The 20,856-nt window shown below is 41.8% G+C and overlaps 1 protein-coding gene across 1 annotated transcript; it reads left to right on the top strand.

Annotated features, from left to right (window-relative positions):
- The first annotated feature begins 11,950 nt into the window (after positions 1-11,950).
- On the top strand, positions 11,951-19,262 carry LOC138783855 (patched domain-containing protein 3). The gene is made up of 4 exons (XM_069959122.1): positions 11,951-12,783; positions 12,872-12,993; positions 14,984-15,129; positions 15,224-19,262. Exons 1-4 carry the CDS (start codon positions 12,037-12,039, stop codon positions 16,888-16,890), a joined length of 2,682 nt encoding a protein of 893 aa, XP_069815223.1. The 5' UTR covers positions 11,951-12,036; the 3' UTR covers positions 16,891-19,262.
- The last annotated feature ends 1,594 nt before the right edge of the window (positions 19,263-20,856 follow it).

The raw sequence follows: 20,856 nt of genomic DNA, 5'->3' as shown, positions 1-20,856 counted from the left end.
TACACGGCAAGTTCTTATACGGCGTCTGAAAAAAAAAATCGTTATGATACAGCAATAAAAAACAGAATGAGGGCTCAAAATAGGCTAGGCCCTAAAGGGGATAAGAAATTTCCACGTAGATGACCCTGAACCCTTGTCCCAACTATAAAGATAAATGCTGAGCCTATTTTCAGGAGAATAGTCCAGTTATATTTGTTTTATACCTTATATCTGTTTCCTTGTTTATGTTGCCGGTAATATTACCTTTTCTTAGTAGCACTTATTGGTTTTAAATGTAAGAACCCGAGTTAATTATAACCTGAGTAGCTTTAACTTATCAAAATACAATAGCTATGTTCTCTTTTTGTTACGTGTTGGAAACTACTCAGGCAAGTTTTGTGCTTTACAACATAATCTTGTTTAGGTTTTATAGAGGACTTTACTGTTCTCAGTAATTGCAGTAGGCCTACTCCCTAGATAAATTACCCGCCCATAAATATGGGACTTCAAGAGCAAACCTGACAGAGGTAATTAGTGGAAGGGACTGGGAAATTTATCTCCAACATACGTGTACCATTTATTTGTGCCCGCACTGTTTACTATGTGACTGCTTTTTTATGGCACTGTTCATTATACCATATAATGCAAATGTATTACTGTACTCTAACCCGGAAGGTGAAAGCGTAAGGTAAAAATTAAATGGTAACTGTATTCTGCAGGTTAGTGTGATTACAATGAGACTGTGTTCATAAAATAAAAGCAAAATACAACAGTAAAGTAGGTATAAAACGCAGACGTATTATGTGCTACATAAATGGAGAACTCCGTCCGGGACCCTAAAAACCTGAGGAGGGGTGGATGAAAGCAGTAACATCCATTTACCTCCCCGGCTCCATCACTGCCTCCCGCAACTCGGGTCCCCACTTCCCGGCCACTTCCAGGTCTGAGACAGGACTTAAGACATGATGTGGCAGGCTCGCTTTGCCATTCAGCAGCTGTAGTGGTGTTCCACCTCTTTCACAGAATGGCTAAACGGGCCTGCCATGTCATGCCAAGTCCCATCTCAGCCTAGAAAGCGTCTGGGAACTGGGGACCTGAGCGGCAGTATGCGGGAGGAAGTGATGGAGCCGGACAGGTAAGTCAATGTTACTGTTTTCATGCACCACTACCAAAAAGGGTTCTGGAGTTTTCCTTTAAAATCTATGGAAAAAAACATTTGTCTGTGCATACAGTATTGGGTTCAAAATATATACTATATATATATATATATATATATATATATATATATATATATACTGTTTGTGATATTAAACTTATATTGACCTTATACTGTTTGTGATATTAATCTTATTTTTAAGGTCAGTATGATTACAATGAGGCTTTGATCATTGTGTGTGCTACCTTAAAAGCTATGGAAAACAGCCACCTGTGCACACATTATTAGATTCAAAATAATTCCACATTTTTAGAGATGATCGAACAGCCCTAATGTACAGGTTCATACGAACTCGAACCATCGGTATTTGACTCCCGCAGTCTTCCCGTTCTGTGGGGAAGGTGGAGACAGCCCGAGTCCCACCTGAAAAACAGGAACACAGCCTGGGCCATAGGTTGTATTCGTGTTTTCCAGGCGGGACTCTGGCTGTCTCCACCTTCCCCACGGAACGGGAAGACTGCGGAATTCAAATACTGATGGTTCTAGTTCGTATGAACCTGTACATCAGCGCTGTTCAATCATCTCTACACATTTTATACCTAATTTACTTCCCAATTTTCATTTCTTTCACTGTATGTGAACTTAGCCTGATACCAAACTTGTCTAGTTTTTGTTTTGCATTCAGATATATACCTGCATCAGACTAAGATTCCGGTTTGTCATACAGTACATTAGGAAGCAAGTAATTATATTAAAAAAGATACAAAAAATCCATGGGTCGGCACACTGCCATAGCGTTGCTCGTAGACAGTCACTGGTATTCAAAAACAAAAGGGTTCTGGCAGTAGCGTAATTTGGTGGGGGTAAAGGGGGCGACCGCTCCTGGGCCCACACAGGAAGGGGGCCTACTGAAGATTTTGCCAGTTAATGCTGTCCGCAAAAGCTATTGCTTTTGCAGACAGACTTAACAAATGTCTGTTGGCTGTAGGTGGCCCCTGGCCAGCAACCAGTGCTCCTGGGGGCCCCACACGGCTACTGAATGTTGTGTCTGACCATTTAGCTGTATGCACTTGTATGCAAGGAGAACATACAGTTAAATGCAGCAGGATGATTGACAAGGCGAGGAAAGCATTGGCTCTTCACCTTGCCAATCACTGTTGTGGCCACAAGAGGCTTTCCTCCCTTAGAGCTGCAGGACATGAGTGATGTCACTCGTGCGCTCACAGAGCAGGGACAGAGTTGACATCAAAAGACTACAGTACTGCAACCGCACAGCAGGTAAGTATGGCTTTTTTTTCCCTTAGTTATAGAGGAGAAGACCTATGTGGGTTGTTAGGGCTAACTCCTGGGAAGGATGTTATGTATAGGGGTTGGGGTATGGGATGTGCTGGCTAACTGAAAAGGGGGTACCTAATCTGGAGGTACAGTCTACTCACAGTGGTGGTGGTGTCTAACCACCAGGAGGAGTGAATTAGTAAAGTAATTATTCCATTTAGTTATGTTGCAGTAGTCTGGCTTTTTTGTATATAGGTTATTTAGTATAGTTGCCTTGAACTGCATGGGGCTATTTATTATCATTACCCAGCATTTATACTATACAGTTACTCTACTGGTACTGCGACTATCCCCTTCAGATGTTGCTAATTTGGCCATTGACCATCAGCTATGGTGTAGTCCTCATGCTGCCCTATAGATAATAGACAGATAGATATGAAATAAAGAGATAGAAGAATGGATGGATGACAAATTAGAAAACAGAAACAGCGCCATAGCTTCCTCTATGTTGTTTGTGGTATTACAACTTGGTTCCACAGCTATGTTTTTGTAATGCTGGATAACCCCGGTAATTTTTACATGGTTATATATGTGAAAAGTAGAAAGTCTTTTCCACTGTTCTCAGTCTCTATTAACTATGAATATTGTAGTAGAAAATACCCTTTATTATTCGGAAAGCATTGTCACCTACTGAGGTTCCCTATGGGTAATATAATCGGTTGGGGGCCCACTGAGACTCACTCGCCCCCCCCCCCTAGGCTGAACCCCTAGCTACGCCCCCTGGGTTTTGGCACTCACCAACTTTTTGCAAAACGTTGAAAATTTATTGACAAATCGTGGACATGATACAGTAGGATGTGTTTCGGCATCAGAAAGGATGATGCCGAATCACATCCTACTGCATCATGTCCATGATTTGTGAATAAATTTTCTACGTTTTGCAGAGAGCTGGTGAGTGCCGGAACCCTTTTGTTTTTGGATACAATTCTCATCATACCTGGACAGCTAAGGGGCCAAAAAAGAGATTGAAGAGATTGCAGACTATGACATCTGCAGCAGCATTAATTTCTTAGGCATTTTATGAGATGGAACAAGAGCTAGGATGCTTACCAGTAGTACTCACAGTAGGACTTTCTTTCTCTTACTTATTTGGCCAAGTACAGGACAGCATCTATTTCTCTCTGCTCTGCCATGCCACAGTGCTAGTGGAAGAGGACTGGACTGAACAGGGCTGCATTATATTATACTACTATAGACAGCACGTGGATGTGTAGGGGGAGGGCATTACTGATGCACAGGCTTTGTAGGATTCTATGTATAGAAAGGATACAGTGGCTGGAAAGGATTAAAGGGTAACTATCAGCAGTTTAGATGCATCTAACCTGCTGATTTTTTCCATACCGCACTGGGCACTGAGGATAAAGGGACGTTTCTTACCTCCCATTGATTTTGATGGATGGGAAAATCACAACTTTTCTATTGTCTTCTAAGAGATTCACTTCGTCTGCCTTCTAGTAGCCGAAAAGAAAGTCGTGACCTAATTTAGCCTCAACAATTTTTAGTGATTTAACCTCAAGACATTACAGTGTAAGAAGTGTTTCCAACTACAAATTACACTTACATTGTATAAAGATAGAACAGCTAAGTAATAATTTATATAGTAAATACATTTTTTATTATAACTATAATCTAAACCACCATGGTTATAAGACTGGATGAACACAGGAATCTTTCCAACTTTCGGAGCAGTCCTAAGTTTATAGTTAAAAAGTAAATAGGTTATTAAGTTCTTATAAGGCTTGTAAAAGGCAATAATGTGTCATACTAGACATCCCGCCAATATTAAAGGGCACATGTCATGATACTTCTCTCTGCAGTTCAATGTGCACTCGCAGCTAACGCCAGGAGTAGTCATGAGCAAACATCATTCAGTTCGGATCTCTAACACGAACATGAAAAAAAACGATTGTGATCGGTTCGTGTTCGCCGAACATTTACAAACATTACGCAGATGCGTACAGATTATTAGGAGCAAAGCATAAAATTTGTAATAGCTAAGCAATTGCGTAGCATAAGCGTATCTTTTATTTGCGCGTCCTGCCTTCCCTCCCCCAGCCGGCCTCCGTAGCCAGGAAACCAGAAGCCTGAGGTTTCCGGTTTCCATGTCTACCACCAGGGCTCTGCGATCACTTCGCAGAGCCCCGATGGACACCAGACAGAGAATTCTCTCTCTGTAGAGGGAGAATTCTCTGTCAGGAGCCCTATAGATGCTGCGGTCATGCTGACCGCAGTAATTATAGGGTTAACTCTCAGCACGGCGGGTCCCCGGCTATCACTGATAGCTGGGACCTGCCACGGATGACACAGGCGCAGCTCCTGCGCCTGTGTTATCCTCGATGATAAATTAACGTTGCTGCAGCATCAGGCATAGGCTGCAGCGATGTTAATTTACTGTGCACGATGGGAGGGGGTTAATTACATTCACACAGCAGAGCCAGACAGAGAGATTAATGAAAAAAATACATAAATATGTGTATGAATTAGCTCTAAAAAGGACTAAAAATTTGTTGTTCACAGAGGATGCCTGGTCACTACAGGGTTATGAAATGAATTCTTATAGTGGTAAAATGCTGAATTCTATCACTCTCCCTACACTCACAATTTCACAACGTTCTAAGCCCTACTCGGTCAGCTCTACCTCCCTACACTGACACTTTCACAATGTTCTAAGCCTTACTCGGTCACCTCTCCCTCTGTACACTAACTACCATGAATATTGCCGCCTAACTAAATTCAGATGCTGTCCCTGCTCGTGTCACTCTCCCTACTGAACCAAAAAAAAAAAAAAAAAAAAGAGCAAAAGACGGCACATCCAAAAAAGGTGTCCAGGTTTATTTCAATACATCAGAGTGCGACGTTTCGGCTATATTAGCCTTTCTCAAGCAGTGATACAACACACTGTCAATACACTGTCATCCCCCCAATATACTTTATACTACCAGAAGTCCAGGAAGAAAAGAAGAGCAGCCCTAGGGGGTGAACTTGGGGGATGCTGTGGGAAATGCCAGTGTTTTGTGGGTAACCCAAGCTCCTGCACAGTGATGTCCTCCCTCCCTAGACAGCCGGTGTGTCTCCTGAATGTGCCGGCCACATGTGTTCAGCTGACAGTTATCTCCCCTGATTTTGTTTGGATACCGAACAATGTTCCAGAACCGGACAAAATTTCAGGGGGAAATTTCGTTTGAATACCAAAGCGTTCAAACACCAAGATGTTTGGCAAGGTATTACTGTGTAGGGCTCCTGGTGATTTCCCCGTAAACAAAAAACGAGGGCATAGATTTGCCTCCTGGGCGACCTTGGAACAAATCTAATGAACACACTGACACTGCATGCCCAGGCAGCGCCGCCTACATTTTCTAGTTCATTAATAGAAGAAGGATTCTCTTTTAGTGGGTTACGCGTTCTAGTATAAGATATGTAATCATTTCTGATAACTTATCAATTGAATGAAAGAAACTTTTTGCCGGACGTGCAGAGATTATGGACAATTTCTGCCTACCGCCTGTGATATACCTATCAATTTTATGGCTATACTAACAGCTAAGCCATATCATATCTTATCTCTTTCTATTATTGCCTTGGGCTTTAGTTGCATACGTCAGGGTTGTACAACTGACATATATAAGGGGAAATCTATAGATAGATTCCATCGTCCATTCTGTTTTATCACAAACAGTTCTAAATTACCAAAGTCGCCGACAAGTTTGACAAGTAATTTTTATCAAAGTCGTACCTAGTAAATCAAAGTCAGATTATTTCTAAATTTAAAAAGGGCTTTAGAAGATGGGTCCAGTGGATCCTTTTTTTCATCCGTTTTTTGCAAAACTGAGCCTAAGCAGCAACCATGTCTGTTTTTTTAGAGATGAGCAGAACTCAAGCATGCTCAAGTCCGATCATTTGGCATTTGAATATTGGTGACTAAATAAGTTGGATGCAGCCTTAGGGAGTCCTGGTAAACATGGATACAGCCATAGGCTGGAAAATTAGGATTGAACAAACGGTGCTGCTCACAAGTGAAATATATAATGCATTTATGTGCACAGAACAAAGCATTTCAAAATCCAAACAATTTCCTCTTCATGTCTCTATTTTGACACATAAGGCTACGTTCACACAGAGCAAAAGGAGCGGATTACGCAAGGAAATATTTCCGCCTGAAATCAACTGACGCTGAATTCCGAGCAGAATGTAAGCAGAATCCCTGCGTATTCTGCTAGGAAAGTGTTCAGCTCGTAATCAGCTCTTGACAAATTCAGCGCGGAATACTCGAGGAATCCGCGCTGAATCCGCATGCATTCAGCGCTGAAATTCAGCGAGTATTTGGTGAGTAAACTAGACTATACCAGAACATATACTAGAATCCTCCTCCCCCCCCCTTTTCCCCATTTCCACGCTGATTCAGCGAGTAATTTCCGCTTGTATTACGCTTGTATTCCGCGCTGAAACAGAAAATCAGAGCCCCATTGATTTGTATAGGCTTCCGCTAGCGGAAGAATGAACATGTTCATTCTTCTGGCGGAAAGCGGATTAGTTCAGTGCGGAAATTCCACTGTGTGAACTGCAGAGCAGAATTTACATTCAAAACAATGGAAATTAGCTCTGCACCTATTTTAACGGCTGAAATTTCAGCGCTGATTCAGCGCAGAAATTCAGCTGCTTTTGCTCAGTGGGAACGAGCCCTAAGATCGTGTCGAGAGAGGTTATGCTTGAGGTGTCCTTTATTACTTATGTGATTGTGACTAAATAGTGCACCCTATACACTAAAGTCAACAAGAACATTCTATGAGATATAGTGCTGGGAGCTGGCACATTTTCAATAGTGCCCTATGGAAAGTCCAGTAAAGGTTTTACTGGAAGTAAGTCCTATTTTTCATCTTACTGTGTGCATTAAATGTCATAATTTAATCCAAATGGCTTAAAAGTAGAGATGAGCGAGACTCGAGCGTGCTTGGAATGGTCCGAACCAGAGCGTGTGACATTTGATTACTAGTGTTTGAAGAGGTTGGATGCAGACCTAGGGAGTCCTGGAAAACATGGATACAGCTTATGGGCTGCATGCAGTATCTACAGCCCATGGTAGTCAACTGCGGCACGCTTGTGTTCAGACAAACCCAAACACGCTTGAGGTTTGCTCATCTCTACTCAGTAGTGGTCTATTTATTATTTTAGACATTTGGTTTGTGTCCAAATTTTAGCTCCATTATAAGCATCAGACACTATTTTGGGGGGTTATTTTTTTTACAGGTGGATGTCTGTTCCCTGTATACCAACATATCCAATGAATTAGGGCTTTAATTTATTGGCAGTTTTCTCAATACAGACCTAAATATTATAATAATACAGAGTGAGTTTCTTCATAGGGTCCCAAATTTCATCCTATGGAATAACTATTTCAGGTATAGAGGTAAGATCTATTTTCAGAGATAGGGCACAGCAATGGGGGCCAAGAAGGTCCTCTTATTCACCAATCACAATACTTATGGATTTTCTAATCACTTGCTTAGAACAAAAGAGATGTACTGGATGTATAGACTTAATACTTTATCCCCTAAAGCAGGGGTACTCAACAACTTTTAGTGAAGGTCCGCTTACCGGGTTCTATTGTCAGGTGAAGGTCCGAGCTAAACATCAGTAGGAAACGTGTTTTGTTAATTTTCACAAACGTTCAACTATTTACATACAGAATTGCTGCTTATTAGCAGGAAAACTGGCATTTTTTCTCTCTCACTAGCACTTTGATATTAGGTACAAAGGGGGTGACTGCCCTGGTAGTATATAACCCCCCCCTGTTGCTCCCCCAGTAGTGTATAGCCCCCCTGTAAGCTCTCCTCCAGTAGTATATAGCTCCCTGTTGCTCCTCCAGTAGTATATAGCCCCCCTGTGCGCTCTCCCCCAGTAGTGTATAGCCCCCTGTTGCTCCCCCAGTAGTATATAGCCCCTGTGCGCTCTTCCTCTGTAGTATATAGCCCCCTGTGAGCTCCCCCCAGTAGTGTATAGCCCCCTGTGAGCTACCCTCACTAGTATATAGCCCCCTGTGCTCTCCCCCAGTAGTATATAGCCCCCTGTGAGCTTCCCCCAGTAGTACATAGCCCCCCTGGGAGCTTCCCCCAGTAGTATATAGCCCCCCTGTGCTCTCCCCAAGTAGTATATAGCCCCCCTGTGAGGTCCCCCCAGTAGTATATAGCCCCCCTGTGCTCTCCCCCTGTATTATATAGCCCCCTGTGCTCTCCCCCTGTAGTATATAGCCCCCTGTGAGCTCCTCCCAGTAGTATATAGCCCCCCTGTGAGCTTCCCCCAGTAGTATATAGCCCCCTGTGCTCTCCCCAAGTACTATATAGCCCCCTGTGAGCTCCCCCCCAGTAGTATATAGCCCCCTGTGAGCTCCCCCCAGTAGTATATAGCCCCCTGTGAGCTCCCCCCAGTAGTATATAGCCCCCTGTGAGCTTCCCCCAGTAGTATATAGCCCCCCTGTGAGCTCCCCCTGTAGTATATAGCCCCTTGTGAGCTCCCCACAGTAGTATATAGCCCCCCTGTGAGATTCCCCCAGTAGTATATAGCCCCCCTGTGCTCTCCCCAAGTAGTATATAGCCCCCCCTGTGAGATCCCCCCAGTAGTATATAGCCCCCTGTAAGCTCCCCCCAGTAGTATATAGCCCCCTGTGAGCTACCCCCAGTAGTATATAGGCCCCTGTAGTATATAGCCCCCTGTGAGCTTCCCCCAGTAGTATATAGCCCCCTGTGCTCTCCCCAAGTAGTATATAGCCCCCCCTGTGAGGTCCCCCCAGTAGTATATAGCCCCCCTGTGCTCTCCCCCTGTAGTATATAGCCCCCTGTGAGCTCCCCCCAGTAGTATATAGCCCCCCAGTAGTATATAGCCCCCCTGTGCGCTTCCCCCAGTAGTATATAGCCCTCCAGTAGTATATAGCCCCCCTGTGCGCTGTCCCCTGTAGTATATAGCCCCCTGTGAGCTCCCCCCAGTAGTATATAGCACCCCCAGTAGTATATAGCCCCTCTGTGAGCTCCCCCCAGTAGTATATAGCCCCCCAAGTAGTATATAGCCTCCTGTGCTCTCCCCCTGTAGTATATAGCTCCATGTGCTCTCCCCCTGTAGTATATAGCCCCCTGTGAGCTTCCCCCAGGAGTATATAGCCCCCCAGTGTGCTCTACCCTTATAGATGGCCCCCAGACAAAAAAAACAAACAACCCACAACTCACCTAGCACCTGGCTCCCCCGCCGCGGCTGTCTTCTTAGCTTCTCCTGTCGGTCCGGCCCCCGGCTGATACACGCTCTCTGGGGACATCCCGGGGATTCCCCAGCAGAGCGCGCACCAGTGACCTCAGTGTACGCCGCCGGCCTGTACTTCCGGTAGAGCAGGCCGGCAGCGTACACTGAGGTCTGTGGTGCGCACTCTGCTGGGGAATCCCCGGGACATCCCCAGAGAGCGCGTATCAGCCGGGGGCCAGACCGACACTGCATCTAAGGACAGTACGCCTATGGGGCGGGAGGCAGTGCGGTTAGGAGGTCTGACCAGGGGTCCTGACAGCTGGCCTCCGTGGTCCGGGTTTGGACCGCGGTCCGCCAGTTGAGGACCCCTGCCCTAAAGTATTAAACAAAATCTCTGATACCATCATCTTAACTGGGGAAAAGCTGAATCCAATACGATTCATTTAGATGAGCGACTTGCTTATCTCTAGCTGCCATATTTGGGGTCTGGATATGAAGCAATTGGCATTTGCAAATTTTTTGCCTTCATCTGGATCAACACATTAGGTTGAACTTGATGGACTCTTGTATTTTTACAACCTTTTAAACTATATAACTATATACTGTACATAACTATGACCTCACAGTTGTGCCCCTAAGGTTGTACACCTTATGGAATATGAGGTTACACAGAAATGATTATTTCCTTACTCAAATTCTGTTTAAACTGTATAAAGATATAATAGCTAGGTAAATACATTTATCATTATAACTACAATCTAAGCAATTAAGGTTATAAGCCTAGACGTATATGGGATTTTCCCAGGTTACCAGGTTCATATAACGTTGTAAAATGTAATAATATGTCACATTAGAAGGTCCTCCATGAGCCCGGATATGGCACCAGCAGGTTGGTGCACTGAGGGGCAGGGGAATGTCCCCAGTACACCAAACAGACCATTTCAATTCTGTTTTTTTAACTATAACTACAATAAATGTAAATAAGAAGAGTTTTGCTGGACTTTGAATCACATCCCCTACCGATCCATAACAGCAGGTACCTATGTACCGACCTACTGTTTGTTTCCTTTCAAAGACTGTGATTTGTTGTTCAGGACTGTGAGAGCCATGTTTTCTGTGCTGCAATTAACCTTTTCCTACAGGTTCCATGCTTTAAACAATTATATCAAGGGCTTTTCTTGATAGGAGGAGTATGTAGTGTCCCATTTTTATTCCTGTGGGATATGTGAATTAGTTGTTGGACATCATGTGTTCATGATATTTTCCTATTTTGTTATGTTTTCTGCTGTTCGTGTGTGATTATGTTTTTAATTGTTTGGACTTTATACTAGCTGTGAATGAGTCAGTTCACTTATAGTACACTGGCCTATACATTAATATTGAGAACATTCTAGTTAGTAAGAGGAACATGCTTCCCAGAAAGATGGGTTGGTTGGAGTCTCCATTCAGAGACAAAGTCTGTGGAGAGAAGTTGTACCTTTTTTAATAGTTATTTTTAGGATCTCTCAGGACTTCAGGCTAAGTTTACAACTTTGTGTATGCCAAGATCCTCATGATTTTTATGATTTTTTCTTATAGCAGTTTTGCAATTGTAATATTTGTATTAGGTTCATGTATTGGCATTAGCAGCGAGCTGTTGCATTTTGTGTGTGTGTGTGTGTGTGTGTGTGTGTGTGCGTGTGTTCCTCAAGACCCACCTGTTAAAATCTTTAGCTTTGTTTAGCTTTCTTACCTATAGTTCAGCTATGTCCCGTCAACTTGTCTGGTGATTTTAATGCTGTATTATGACCACAGACCACACTGAGGACCATGCTGACGTTCAATAATGAACTGTAACTATGGAGATAAACCATGATATTGTAATCCCTTAAAGAAGAAGTCCCACAAATACTAAAATCAGCAAGGCAGGCGAGGGGGGGGGGAATGAGAAAATAGTAAACAAGTAAATTCAGAACAGCGGATGCTATCGGTTCATCTATACTTTAAGTTCATTGACAACAGGACCAGTTAAAGTTGGATCACCGTTTGACTTGCAGTTTTCTCTTTATATTTTATATACCCTCTATATTAGCCTTTTAAAACCATGTTTGCATTTACATAGATACAACAATTGTTATTTCTTTTATCATGTGGACTGTGGTGCATCAGTTACATATAACTGACCTTTAAACTGTCGGTAGTTGCCTTGCCACCAGGAAGTCAATAAACCTTCATAAAGTTGGATTATGGCATCATTAGCGATAGGTTTTACTACTATCCCTGACTAGTTCTCAGTTTTATGTTTTGACAGTACATTCACTTTCTCATGAACTGTGCTGTTATTCTGCCATCAGATTTTCAGAATGCCACAATGTCGCACAGACTGTATACAGAGACCTCTATCTCTTGGCTTTAGTAAGCTTGGTAAGCTGGTGGGAAGGTACCCATGGTGGTTCCTAATCCTTCCTATGGTCCTGTCTGCCGGCTTGGGAGCTGGATTCTACTTCCTACCTCAAAGAGAAGCAAGGAACATAGAAGATCAGTTCACACCAGTTGGAGGTCCGGCTAAAGCTGAACGAGAATTTGTAAAGAATCATTTTCCCACCAACGACTCGGGACAGTTTTCAGCACAGCGATTGTATACTGAAGGGTCTTACGTCTCTCTCATAGCTGTAAGTACGTCTGACAATGTCATCAATGTTGAAACATTCCGAGAGCTTATCAAGCTGGATGAGATGGTGCAAAACCTGAATATCACAGAGAACTCTACTGGCAGTACCCTTGATTTCCAGCGACTATGCGCAGAAGTCCAGGGACGGCAATGTATCCCGGCTAATCCGCTCCTATCTGCAGTACAAGGTAATGTGAGTCTGATAGAGACAATACCTATAGTTTATCCCATGTTTCAAGGTAGAATGTTCCTTGGAACATCCCTGGGAGGAGTGACGCTGAATATAGACAATACTGTACAAAAAGCCAAAGCTATCAAGTTACTATATTATCTGAGAGAAGACAGCGAGAACGACAGGGAAAACAGCCGGCAATGGATCAAACACTTTATTGATTCTATCTCAGAGAATATAGAAAGATTACAGATGAAGACTATAAAGGTAAGAGACCTCCATATTGCATTTTAAGTGTATGGATCTATAACATCTCAATGCGCTAAGTTAGAGTTTCTTTTTGTCATTTCTGAAGGTGTCACATTTCACGTCAAACTCAAGACAGGAAGAATTTGAAGACATAACAAAATCCGTGATTCCGTTCTTCGCCATCACGTACTTTGTTACTATATTGTTTTCTATTCTGTCATGTATACGGTAAGACTAATAATACATGGAAAGGATGATGGTTTAATAATATATAGCACAGTTATAAAATTTAAGGAATAGTCAATGATTTGTGTAAATTCAGGATTAGATTTCTTTCATATTTTATAGAACATGGTTATGTGTAATTTCTTCTCAGAGCTTCTTTGTTTTATGATTAGAGGAATAGTTTAGGTGCGGAACCTGCTAAATTAATAATACAAACTTAAAAATCAATGATTAATAATGTTACTCAATTTTTTTTAATGAATTCTATTGTAAATGAGAACTTCAGCTAATTTGATAAATGTTATTTCTATTTATTTTCATTCAAACGTTACCCCTTCCCCTTTAACAAATTTAAGGAAAATTTTTTTTTTCACCATCTAAGAGCTATAATTAAAATTTTTCCATGTAAGGAGTTACATAAGTTTGTTTTTGAAGAAACATTTGTGCTTTTTAAAGACATTCTTCATAATTACAAAATCTGACAAAGGTTTATGATAAGTACTGCATGCAAAAATTGGTGGGAATTTATCAAAGCTTTACGAGGAAGGTCAGACATGAAACAGTTGCAAATTTTTGAACATGTTTCTTGGTTACTCAAAACTGCAACTTTTGTCATCAATTCTCAAAATTACAAAATTACAAAATTTAAAAAAGCCATAAAATAGGTATAAAAGGGGCATTTTTAAAAATCTAATAATGTGTTTTATTAAAGTAAATGAAAAAGTAACCGCTTTTTTTTTTGTTTTTTTTTAAGATTGACTCCAGTTTGGAGCAGACTTATCCTGCTAGTTTAGACTCATATATAGTATATAGTTGCTACAAATTTGTAAAACAACGTGTAATTATTTGATACATAATTGCATTTGATACATCACACATTTGTCACATGTAGGAAAGTGGACAGTTAAGGATATACAGATAGCAACATAAATGCTGCAAATAATACATTTACCCCATGGAGTGAAACAAAGGAGAAACAAATAAGGTTACGAAGTAAATTGAAAAATAAAATAAAAATTATGCATTGGATACTAACATAATTTCAAGAGGGAGGTTTAGTGTAGTGAAAACCAAAAAAAGAAATAGAAAAAGTAGAGATAATGTCGGTATTGGTGGTCTATATGGTGGCATATTATTCCTCCTTTTTGCTGTTTATATTTTTCTGTTTTTCGTTAAACTTAAATTTCCATTTTATAACTCTTTTACTACAGCCTTTGTATTTACATTTTTTATACCATACCTATATAGAGAACCCATTCACCTTATTTGTCCCTTTGTTGCTATACTCCAAGGTAGAATTTATTATTTGCCAATTTTTTTTGTTTATCTTAAACGGCCTGTTTTCCACTCATTTACATTTTTTAAATATATCGAATTATTATACGATTATGCAATATTTGTCACATGATAAAGATTTGTCACATTTTGGTAATAGTTTTTTTGAAAAAATTATTGAATTATTGTAATCTATATCCTATAGGGAAAATAAGTCTTTGATACTCTGCCGATTTTGCAAGTTTTCCCACCTACAAAGAATAAGCATTTGGGGTTAGCGAATGTTGCCAAACCTGAACAATTTGACAGGCCCCCCTCACCACTACTAATTATGAAAATGCTTTATATTATAGTAATTTGAAATAACACCTTATAAACATAATAACTAGAGATGAGCAAACCGGGTTCGGGTTCAAGTCCATCCGAACCCGAACGATCAGCATTTGATTAGCTGGGGCTGCTGAACTTAGATAAAGCTCTAAGGTTGTCTGGAAAACATGGATACAGCCAATGACTATATCCATGTTTTTCACATAGCCTTAGGGCTTTATCCAAGTTCAGCAGCCACTGCTAATCAAATGCCGAAAGTTCGGGTTTGGATCGACTCGAGCATGCTCCAGGTTCCCTCATTTCTAATAATTACATAAATAAATCATTGACCTGTATTGTAAAATATATGATTTGTAATTCTATTTTTTCATACTTTGTGTTTCTACAGACTTGATAATGTAAGGAACAAAACCATGGTTGCTACATTCGGAATCATTTCATCTGGATTAGCTGTCCTGTCTAGTTTCGGCCTGTTATTGCTTTGTGGCGTGCCCTTTGATTCCACCGTTGCAAACGCCCCATTTCTTATTCTAGGTAATTATGATAATAACTATTATTATTATAGGAAATAATAATAAAGAAAACATTTCCAGAAATTAAGTGGCTTGATGTGAAATTTATTTTTCAGGTGTCGGGGTGGATGACATGTTCATCATGATTTCCAGTTGGCAACAAACCAAAGTAAAGGATAAAGTTAAAGACAGAATGGCTGATACTTACGCTGAGGCCGCTGTCTCCATCACCATCACGACGCTCACAGATGTTCTAGCTTTCTACATTGGTATTGTGACCCCTTTCCGGTCAGTGCAGTCATTTTGCATATACACCGGGACCGCCATCTTGTTCTGTTTCCTGTATAACATCACATTCTTTGCAGCTTTCTTGGCTCTCAATGGTAGAAGAGAGGAGAGTAACAGGCACTGGCTCAGTTGTAAGAAGCTGGCAGAAGAGAAAGATGACAGTCGTTCCCCTATGTATAACGTGTGTTGTGTCGGAGGAGGATACGACCAAATCACTGGTAAAGAGACTGACCATCCCATCACAAGTTTTTTTCGGAAGCAGTATGGCCCATTCCTCACAAACATCTGGACTAAGGTCTTTGTTCTTCTCCTGTATGGAGGATATCTGGCCAGCAGTATATACGGGTGTTTCCAGGTTCAGGAAGGAATTGACTTACGGAATTTAGCTACTGACAGTTCTTACGTTCGTTCCTTCTATGATGATGATGATTTATATTTTTCAGAGTACGGTCCTAGAGTTATGGTTGTGGTGACTGAGGAGGTCTCCTACTGGAACCCAGATACATATAACAAAATTGAAAGATGTCTGGACTCGCTAAAAAAAGCTTCTTATGTTTCTAATGATTTCTCTGAGTCTTGGTTAAAGTCATACATGGAAATAGCTGAACTTCTGAAACTGGACATAAGTGATAAAAGTTATTTTATGGGAAATTTATCCGAATTTTTCCAGCTTCTTCCAGATTTTAGACAAGACGTAGACATTCAGTCAGGAGAAATAAGAGCTTCTCGATTCTTCATCCAGACTGTAAACATTTCATCAGCAGTGGACGAGAGAGACATGTTAAGCCAAGTCCGAGATACAGCAAAGAACTGTGAGATCCCCACTCTTGTCTATCATCCGGCATTTATATATTTTGACCAATATGCGGTAATCATACAGAACACCATACAGAATGTGGCTGTGGCTGCAGGCGCCATGTTTGTGATCTCAATCCTGCTAATTCCAAACCCTCTGTGCTCCTTGTGGGTGACATTCACCATAGCATCTATTATAGTGGGGGTCACCGGTTTCATGGCTTATTGGGATGTGAACCTAGATTCCATCTCCATGATCAACCTTGTCATCTGCGTCGGTTTCTCTGTAGACTTTTCGGCTCACATTACATACGCTTTTGTCTCGAACCACAAAGCCACAGTAAATGATAGGGTGACTGATGCATTACATTCTCTGGGCTATCCTATACTACAGGGTGGTCTGTCCACCATCTTGGGGGTGGTAGCTCTCTCTGCAGCAGATAGTTACATCCCTAGAACATTCTTCAAGATCATATTCCTTGTCATTGCCTTCGGTATGTTACATGGGTTGGTTTTTCTTCCTGTGTTTTTAACAATGATTGGGAATTGTTGCCTAAAAAATAACGAAGACAAAAAGATAAAGGCGTCATTTGATTCAAAAGAGGATTTAAAGGTTAAAAATGTTAAAGAGGGTAACAATATAACCAGTTATTCAGATGAGACATTTACTTCTGACGGTGATGAGAATTACCCACTGTAACTACATATATATGTTATATGAGCTAGTCATTAGTGGGGGTACCTGGTCTGTAAGCATTGTGAATAGTGTTAAGCGGACTTGCCAAGCTCTTTGTGTTTGGCAATGTTCTCCGAATGGAAATACTCAGCATTTGACTCCCAGCGGCTAGAGAAGTTGGATGCCACCCTAGGGCTGCAAGGAAAACACGGCTTCCAACCGCCAGGGGTCAAGTCAACCACCAGGGGTCAAGTGCCAAACATTCAGGTTCAGAGAACATTGCTGAACTCAAACAGTTCAGCAAGTCTGCTCAACACTTAGTGTTAAGTGTATTCAATTAGTCCTCATTTAGATCTCGTAAAGATCAAACCACCTTCCAAGATCAATCTTCCAATAACCAAAACTGTCTCATTTAGGTCATAGCAACTACTCATAGCTCAGCTTTCATTCTACCAGAGCTTGCTAAAGGAGAAGGCAAAAAAATTATTTCAGGCTGGGGAACATAAAAAAGATGTCAAAGTCACCTGTCCCAGCGCCCGTGCAGTGCCGTGTCCCGCTCCTGGACCCAAGCAAGTTGTCTTCTTATCTCCCCTGCAGCTACGTCACGATCTGGCTGGCGGATGCCCTGCTCAACCAGTCATTGACTGAGGTGGGACACCACTGCAGTCACTGATTGGATAAGTGGGCTAAATCCCACCTGCTTGTGACGTTTCAGCCAGGTCATAACATACTCAGGAACTAGGAGAAGATGACACTTGGCAGAGTATGGGAGCCCGTCATGCGGCACAACGCAGGCACAGAGACAGCTGAGCTTAGTGCCTTTTTATATTTCCCCCCCCCCCCCCACCCTTTGTCCATAATGATTTTTGGCTGCCCACTGGACTTCTCCTTTAAGAGCTTGTTAAAAAACTGTTTTGGTTTTAAGCAGATTGATAAATCTGGGCCATAGTGTACACTATCTAAGACAAAAAAAATGAGCACCACTTGATCTTGTTCATGTTGACCACCCTAGCTGTTACATACAAAACTGAAGAATAGAAAAGTTTTAAAAAGGTGCAAAAACAGGAAACCTATAGAAGAAAAGATAATTGCATTGCATCATGGGAATACTGTAATATCAATTTTATGACTAGGCCTCTTGAATTGCCATAAAAGTTCTGAAAGATTCTCTATGTAGATATTTTTTATCGCCTGGTCTATGTGAGCGTTTTAATAAATTATCAATGGTCAGTGACCTCCACCAATCAGAGCACCACATCCATTTTCTGCACTTTAGAGACAAAAATACTACTGTATATAAAGCAATTACGGTCTATGACCACTCTTCTACTCTTCACAATGATGCTGGCAGAAGATAGTAGAAACATAGAAGATGGTTGGCAGAAAAAGACCCCCTGGTCCATCTAGTCTGCCCTCATATTATTTCTAGAGATGAGCGAATCGGGTTTGAGTCCATCCGAACCCGAACACTCGGCATTTGATTAGCTGGGGCTGCTGAAGTTGGATAAAGCTCTAAGGTTGTCTGGAAAACATGGATACAGCCAATTACTATATCCATGTTTTCCACATAGCCTTAGGGCTTTATCCAACTTCAGCAGCCACCGCGAATCAAATGCCAAAAGTTCGGGTTCGGATCGACTCGAGCATGCTCGAGGTTCGCTCATCTCTATACATAGTATGGGGGGGATTTACGAAGACCGAAGTACAAGTACGCCGGTCTTATATTAGGCCCCACCCCCTTTCCCAGAATACACTAAGATGCACCTCTTAGGGAATCTGTCCGGCCAGGCGCCTGAATCTGCGCCCGGCGTACAAAATCTACACCTGATTCCAGCAGCAGGCGTAAATCATGATAAATGAGGCGCGGAAGGAGGCCACACCTCCTCCTCACCTTGTCACGCCCCTGCAAGCTCCGCCAGCCCGCCCATTGGGCGAGCAGACCGTACAGGAGACGTATACCAGGGAGAAGGGGCGAATCTGCACCTTCTACCTGGCGTACACCTGTGGCGTACACTTCGTGAATCCCTCCATATGTTGATCCCAGCCAGGTTTACATTTAATTACTGTGGATTTGCCAACCACATCTGCTGGAAGTCTGTTTCAAGCATCTACTACTATATTTTCTCTTCGCTTCTGCCAGAGGCACAGAACCAAAGTTTCTTTGTGCCAGTGATTGGTGGGAGATCCCATGAATGACAACATCTAACATGTCAGAACTATCTATAAACTTTAAACATCATCTACTAATCATACAGCGATATTTATCAATCACATAAAATGTATATATAATGGAAAAGTTGTATGCCTTTCTGGTTTTCACCTTTTCACCTTTGTACTGATGTATTTTTGCTGTACAGAGATTTTTACTAAATAAAGTTTGACGCGTTTATAGTTTTCTCATACGTTATTTGTACTTTATTGTTAAAGCGCATTCATTATATACTGTTTTTGCCCTGGAAGAAAAACTACTTGACAACTTGTATATCCATAAGCTTTGCTGAGAAGGCTGAACTCTAAACTCCCATGTTCAAAACCAGAAAATTTAGAGGCTTTCAACCTATCACAATACAGATACCCGCCAATATTATGTTCATGTGTATGCTGACAAAGTATTGCTGCCCCCTTAGTGACTTTCAATCAGTATTGCTTCCCCCTTAATGCCCCCAATAAGCCCCCTCAGTCCCCCGGTGAATAATCATGCCCCCTTAGTGACTACAATCAGTTACATAGTTACATAGTTACATAGTTAATACGGTTGAAAAAAGACACATGTCCATCAAGTTCAACCAAGGAGGGGATGGATACAGGGAAGGGGGATATACAAGGAGGGGATATATACAGGGAAGGGGGATATACAAGGAGGGGATGGATACAGGGAAGGGGGATATACAAGGAGGGGATGGATACAGGGAAGGGGGATATACAAGGAGGGGATGGATACAGGGAAGGGGGATATACAAGGAGGGGATGGATACAGTGAAGGGGGAGGGGTGATAGGTTCTATACATATGCATCTATATTATTTTGGTCTAAGAACTTGTCTAGCCCTGTTTTGAAGCCCTCTACTGTTGTTGCTGTGACCAGATCCTGTGGTAGACTGTTCCACAGATTCACAGTTCTCATTGTAAAGAAGACTTGTCGCCTCCGGAGATTGAACCTTTTTTTCTCCAGGCGGAGGCAGTGCCCTCTTGTCCTTTGAGGGGGTTTAACCTGGAACATCTTTTCCCCATATTTCTTGTAGGGGCCATTTATATATTGAAATAAGTTAATCATATCTCCCCTTAAACGTCTCTTCTCCAGACTAAACAAATTTAATTCTTTTAATCTCTCCTCATAACTAAGATGCTCCATTCCCCTTATTAGTTTAGTTGCCCGTCTTTGTACCCTCTCCAGCTCTAGAACGTCCTTTTTATGAATCGGGTTCCAAAACTGGACAGCATACTCCAGATGAGGCCGCACCAAAGCTTTATAAAGCGGTAATATTATATCCCTGTCCCGAGAGTCCATGCATGTTTTACTGCATGACAATATCCTGCTGGCCTTAGAAGCCGCTGACTGACATTGTGTGCTGTTCTGTAGTCTATTATCTACAAGTACACCCAGATCCTTCTCTATCAGTGACTCTCCCAGAGTAACTCCCCCCAGGACATATGATGCATGCGGGTTATTAGTACCCAGGTGCATAACTTTACATTTATCCACATTGAACCTCATTTGCCAAGTGGACGCCCAAACACTCAGTGTGTCTAAGTCATCCTGTAAGATCTGCACATCCTCCATAGACTGTACTGTACTACAAAGCTTGGTGTCATCTGCAAAGATAGAAACATTGCTGTTAATTCCATTCTCAATATCATTAATAAACAAGTTATACAGAAGGGGGCTCAGTACTGACCCTTGGGGTACACCACTTATTACCGGGGACCATTTGGAATAGGAATCATTGACCACCATTCTCTGGGTACGATTTTTAAGCCAGTTTTTAATCCA

Source organism: Dendropsophus ebraccatus, chromosome 2, assembly GCF_027789765.1.
Source record: "Dendropsophus ebraccatus isolate aDenEbr1 chromosome 2, aDenEbr1.pat, whole genome shotgun sequence".
Classification (NCBI taxonomy): domain Eukaryota; kingdom Metazoa; phylum Chordata; class Amphibia; order Anura; family Hylidae; genus Dendropsophus; species Dendropsophus ebraccatus.
The sequence above is the reverse complement of the archived record's forward strand: the minus strand, read 5'-3'. Positions and strand labels throughout refer to the sequence as shown.